The 6,000-nt window shown below is 36.0% G+C and overlaps 1 protein-coding gene across 2 annotated transcripts in view; it reads left to right on the top strand.

Moving 5' to 3' along the window:
- Window positions 1-476: 476 nt before the first annotated feature.
- The window catches only part of LOC117399587 (BTB/POZ domain-containing protein KCTD1-like), a 51,897-nt gene continuing 46,373 nt past the window's right edge, over window positions 477-6,000 (top strand). The window contains exons 1-2 of one of the 2 annotated variants that reach the window (XM_059022101.1): window positions 762-926; window positions 1,204-1,279. In XM_059022101.1, the coding sequence (XP_058878084.1) occupies window positions 1,271-1,279 (9 nt within the window). In that variant the 5' untranslated portion in view covers window positions 762-926; window positions 1,204-1,270. Of the gene's footprint in view, window positions 1,280-6,000 lie in introns of both variants that reach the window. The other variant, XM_033998872.3, reaches the window with a different exon arrangement.

Below are 6,000 nucleotides of genomic sequence, written 5' to 3'. Positions count from 1 at the left end.
CAGTACTGATAAAGTACTCATTTGGATGAATTGTAACCAAAACTCACGAGCTTTGCAATCTTGAAAGGTGCTGCGGCTGCGATAAAGTTTGTGCTTTCATTTTGACAGTCTCCTAGCGATTAGGGTCATTATTAATGGGAATTGTGCTTTCATTGAAATTAATTATAGCTAACTTAAATAACTTCGTATTTCCAAATCTGGCTATATTAGCATTATAGAGCCGTATAACACCATACTGGTAATGAATTATGTGAAAAAAAATTATGCAATGTAATTATTACAGCTGTTTATCCTAAATCCCACCTATTATTTAACACATTCTAAATACTTAATATGTATTAATTAACAGGTAGTTATACATCGATTTATCCATGCTCTATTACATTACAGTTAAATAAACTGCACATGGCGCTATAAGTTCCAATATAATTACCTCACTTTTAAACTAAACTCTGGAACTCTTTCAGTCTTTTAGAATTATGCATGGTTGAACATTTGAAATGAGTTAGTGCACTTCCCCGAGGCGCTGATTCAGACGTGATTGGGGCAAAGCAGACTCCATGTGCTTATTTATATACGTCATTTTGGAAGTTACATAGCCAAAGGAAGAAAACATGTTTTGCTTCCTCTCCAAATTATCCCCCATCCATTGATTAAAAGCGAGAAGATACTAAATCAACAAGTTGCACGACCTCCTTGCAATGGCAATGTCAGCTCGCACTTGAAAAAGAGGCATTAAAAGATACACACACACACTGAAATCAAAAGACACAACCAACAATCTATATAATTATCATCATCTGCTGCTTTTCCTTTTCTGGCAAAGAAACACTCCATCCATTTGTAGAAATCGCCTGCGGAAACGTTACATCAAAACTAATCATAACGATTAAAATCAGCTTTTCTGTGCAAGAGAGGGGCAATAGGCAAGTTGGAGGCTGGAGTGAGACTGCTTTATGTAGAATTTGCTGGATCTTTTAAAAAAAAAAAATAGATCAATTTTGTGAAAGGCCAACGTGCTGCCTCTGTGATCAGTTAATTTAATTTAAGTTTTATTTTGCAGATTGGTTTAGACTAGGGTAGAGGCATGAGCTAATTGTATCCTGATCTTTGCCTTAAGGGGTTTCGAAGCCCTGAAGCAAGTATTCTCTGTATTTTGTTCTGTCTACCTTAGCCAAGCTATTGCATTTCTCTCTGGTGTAGCGAGGGAAGCAGATCGCTAAAGAAATCGAAGGAAAAGCGAGGTGAAAGGGAGACTGGATGTTCATCAATGTTTCAGGTAAGGACTGATAGATTTGGTTTGCTATTATTTGCTGAGGCTGGTATGGCTGGGACTTTTAGGGCGCAGCTGCTTTTACGCATGTGCCAGGAGAGAAGCGCCACAGTTGTAACAAAAAAAAATATTTTAACCACTTCCTGCGAAATGAACACTGCTTTAATCGAAATATCTTTTTAAACATGTTTCAGATCGAAATCCATAAACGTGGATTTCTACTCAGACGAAAATATCTCGACCCGTACGTTTAGAAATCATTCAGCGCTCGGTCCGAATTAGCTTGTGGCGCGTGTAGCTTGGGAAACTGATGTTCTGTTTTTTTCGGGGATGTCTTAAGCCCTATATTTTAACATACAGTTTTTGGTATTCGGTAGAGGCTTTGCCCGATCTTCGATTGTTCTATGCCAGTTTCAGTTCCTAAGTGCCCCAGATCTTTTAATGAAAGACGCCATTGTGGAGTAATTTTGCCGGAGGGGGATTTTTTTTTATTTTGTTAAACAGAAGGTACCTTTTCTACGCAACTCAATGACGATCCAATGAATCACCTCTTTGTACTTACCGTCTCTTTGTAATGAGACATTTTCTTTGTAAATCCAAACCCAAAACGAAAAAAAACCCTAGTATTTTTCTATTGCAGGGCAGGGAGCAGTATCTCAGTCTGCCGGGGTGACCGACATTCTAGTATGGGGTTTCAAGACTAATCTTAAAGCCAGTCGTGCATACGAATGGGAAGCTATACCACTTACTTTAACCATGACGTTTTCCTTTCAAGTTGTCAAATTTATAAATTGACCAATCTTGCTGTTTCTACTAAGTGCAGTGTTTGGGATTTTTATATTGCAATGATGCGTTTTGGATATCGGTTAAGTAGGACGCCCTGAACGGGATGTGTAGTACACTCTCAAGACACTTACGTGAATAGAAGATGTCATTTGCTAAATGTGTCCCGTTGATCAATTCTTTCAAATGTTACCATGAGTTCTATTTGAGTGTGAATGCAGTTTTGTTTCTTTTAATAAGTCTTTTGTTGCTTTCAGCCAAATTAACCAAAAAAAAATGATGGTGAAAATCTTACAGAACTAGTATTAAAATCCTGTGAAACGATACAGTAGGAGTGGGATCAGGTTAATATGTTGTCAGTATAGTATGTTACATTGCAAACCAAAATGCCCGGGCTCCAACGAAAATTTTTAACAAATCTGTGTGAAATGTTGCTGTTGACAATACCTTAGGGTGTGTTTTCCAGATGCATAACCAGTTGACTAAGTTCTTGAAGTTCCTTTTAGAAATCGCCCTACTTCTGTTTCCAATCAGTTCAGCTGGCAGCTAAAGTCATGTTAGTTCAGAGGCTACCCTCGGGGAACAAACATATTTGGATTGTTTTAATAAATTGACAACACATGTTGTGTCTTAAAAGGCAAGACTTTGAAAATGTGCACTTTTAAATTCAATACAAAATGAGTTGTAATAATGTTGTTTTTATTAAACAAACACAAACAAAACACATTAATTAAATTGAAAATGTATTTGATTGCATCAAGTTAATTATTTAACAATGTTATGAAAATCAAACCAATACAAAAAACATTAGGCCTATATGTTAATATTTGACAAAATGTACTTCCACCATCGTGTAAGTGTATAACGTTTCATATTATTGTACCGGTAATACATGTAACTAATGTTACTATAATACAATTGTGTTTGCTGTACATACTGGCTTCAAAATGACTGCAGCTGATTTTTGTGATCATGCCTCTAGGGAAAGTATCTCAATTTTACACTAGAGGTCACTCTTGTGACTTAATGAGAATACGTTTGTCATTTTGCTGTATCTGGAGAACTTTAAACAAATTTAGTTTATAGACAAGTAACATTAAAAGCTAGTCAATTTTACAATGTGCGAGGACCATCATCAATTCAGACTAAGAAATTGCCTTTCACATTTCCCACCTAACTCATTTATCCTGAAAGTTACTGTATTTATCTCGGAAGAATGAAGCCAGAAGTAATATGTAAGCCTGGATAAGCGTGTTGTCCTTCATCTTTTTCTTCTTTCTTCTTCTCCTTCTTCACCTTCACTACTGCTGGAACATTTTAAGGGCCATGGGATTTGAAGGAAACCACCCCTGGCAGGCAAACGTCAACAGTCATAGTTTTTAGGCAGTGAGAGAAAAGGAAGCAATAACCTTTGTCTTTTTTTTGTATGAAACGTAAAAGTGTTATAATGGGAGTATGGTAGTACACTTTTTCGGTTGTGTTTTCTTTCTTCATGAGTGGCATTTATGTAACTGTTTAATCTGGCTTCTAGCCTGTGGTTAGTATGATTAGACATGTTAGTATGTTTTTTTAAGACATGTTAGGCTTTCTCTGTAGTAGTCTCTATAATCTTTTATATTACATTACTTTGTTTCAGTAAGTTGCTTCAAATTGCATTTCCATAGTTTGTTTACTGTCCTCTTACTTTTTTATGAGTATTATTCTGAGTTATTTGAATTACTTATATCTTTTATGTACTTTAGATGCCACATACTCATTCACCATCATAGGCTAGATTAGTCAAAGTGCCTGTAAAACCATAAAGCAGCACCACAGCTACTGTAAAAAAAAAAAAAAAAAAGTGTATCATTTTGTAATTCTGACAATACATGGTAGCTATGTTCTGAATGTTAACAAAACCAGTATTTTATAAATCATATCATATCATGTTTATTTATTATTTATTATTTATTTATTATTTATTTCTTAGCAGACGCCCTTATCCAGGTCGACTTACAATCGTAAGATTTATATGCCCAAAGAAGAATACACATGGTGAAATACATATTGTTATATGCCTGGAGTCTTAAAGATGTTTGTAGGTCTTTTAATGAGGCAACAGGGACAGTCTCAAGCAAGGGTATCAGCTAGTGCGGTTAGATTTTTTAAAAAATGTATTTATCTTGAAGAATGAACATGTTTAAACATTTAAAACAGTATATGTAACCAATTGGAAAACCGTGTTATAAGAACCCATCTTTTCCAATGAAGTTTTACATGCTAGTTCCTGTGCAAACTCTCAGGAACTAGCATGTAAAACTGCTTTGATGTCATTTGGGTACCTGAGCTGAGATGCAACACTTTGTACTTGTATGGTAACTTGTATGGTCATTTTGTAATTGACTGGCCCTTTGATTGTGATTGGGGAATTTTATGAGCGTTGGCCGAGGCAGGATATTGTGACTTTGGTAGTGTTGTATACCAAGATATGCTGTGACATATACCAGCGACTCTATCCCTCTCATATTAAAATCATATTCATTGACCTGGTGGACTGAATCTTAGATATGTTTGTATCTCTCACAATTGATTTGGGAACATGGAAAAAATATTGTAATTCTTATTCTACACTTCACATTCATTTTGCCTACTGACTAGAACTGAACCAATTAATGGTTTTCAAAGAAATGGGTATATATGATGGAAACTGAACCATGGACGGATTAAGCTTCTAGATTTACTGGACACCTGATTTCTGGGACACTTTCTTTAACAGACAATGCTCTTGAAAGGAAGGGTTGAAAATAGTAAATGCTTTATACCTTTGCATTAGAGGAGTGCGAACCAATGCTTTAATATCCATGGTCTTACCTGTTAGAATTATTATTACTGGTTCTGCTTTATTGTGCTGAGAATATTTTGGTTATTTTTGATGTTCAGGATTCAGAGTAAATATTTCAGATACAACGCTATAGATACTGTAAAGTGATGAAACCTGGGACCTTTGTTGTAGGCCACATGGTCTGATAGCAGCTTGAGAGTATTAGAGTCGGTTCAAACCACATGAAGTGATTAGGTAGCTGGAAGCATAAGCAATTTAATTTTATTTTTTTAGGGGTTCAGTTACCCTTTTTTTATTGTGAGGCATAGGCTGTAGTACGGTGGCTGAGAAGTGCAAAGAGGTAGCAAGTCTGTACAGAGACGTAGCTGCAACCAGGAGACTGGTGACGTAAAAAACTGCAGCCGCATCAAAAAAAAAAAATGGCAGGTGCATCGTTTAGAAAGAGTCTGCCGGAAGTAAAATGTGATGGGTTTTTTTTTCCTTGTTTTTGTTTGGGGGGGTGGGGGCTGCAGATGTCACAACTCCTTTCTCTAATGTTACCACCTCATTTCAGTCCCTTGGTTTCAGCTCCATCACTGTGCAAATTTGCTGCCTCTTTGCACTTTTCCGCCACTGTACTGTAGAGCTGCAGAAGACGGGTTGCAATATTTGTTTGCAGTGAAAGGAATATTGGATGTTAATGTTTTAGTTTAGGTTAATGAAAAATCAACCCTGTCAAACATTAAAGCACAACCCTTCTTAAAATAGAATCTGTTGCCTTATGTTTGATAATATAATCATAACATACACAGTGTGGAAAGATGACAGGCACAACCTACTTCCATTAAATGGATTTCCTTGAGATGCAGTTAGGATGTGCAAATATCACACCTGATATTCTGGGCAGTGACCTACAGCTGTGGCCAAATGTTTTGCATCATCATATATAATTAACTAATTTAGCTTCATAAAGGGGAATGAAATTGGCTGAATAATGTTACATTAATATATTCAATTACATATCTCTTTGTAGTTTTCTAGATACTAAATGAAAAACTGACAAATTGAAAAATTGGACATTTCAAAATCTAACGTGAAATACTGTACTACTATGGCTGTTGGTAGACTATCATTTTGTAGTTTC

Source organism: Acipenser ruthenus, chromosome 4, assembly GCF_902713425.1.
Source record: "Acipenser ruthenus chromosome 4, fAciRut3.2 maternal haplotype, whole genome shotgun sequence".
NCBI classification, from domain to species: Eukaryota; Metazoa; Chordata; class Actinopteri; order Acipenseriformes; family Acipenseridae; genus Acipenser; species Acipenser ruthenus.
Note: the sequence above shows the minus strand (reverse complement) of the source record. Positions and strands in the feature narration are given on the sequence as shown.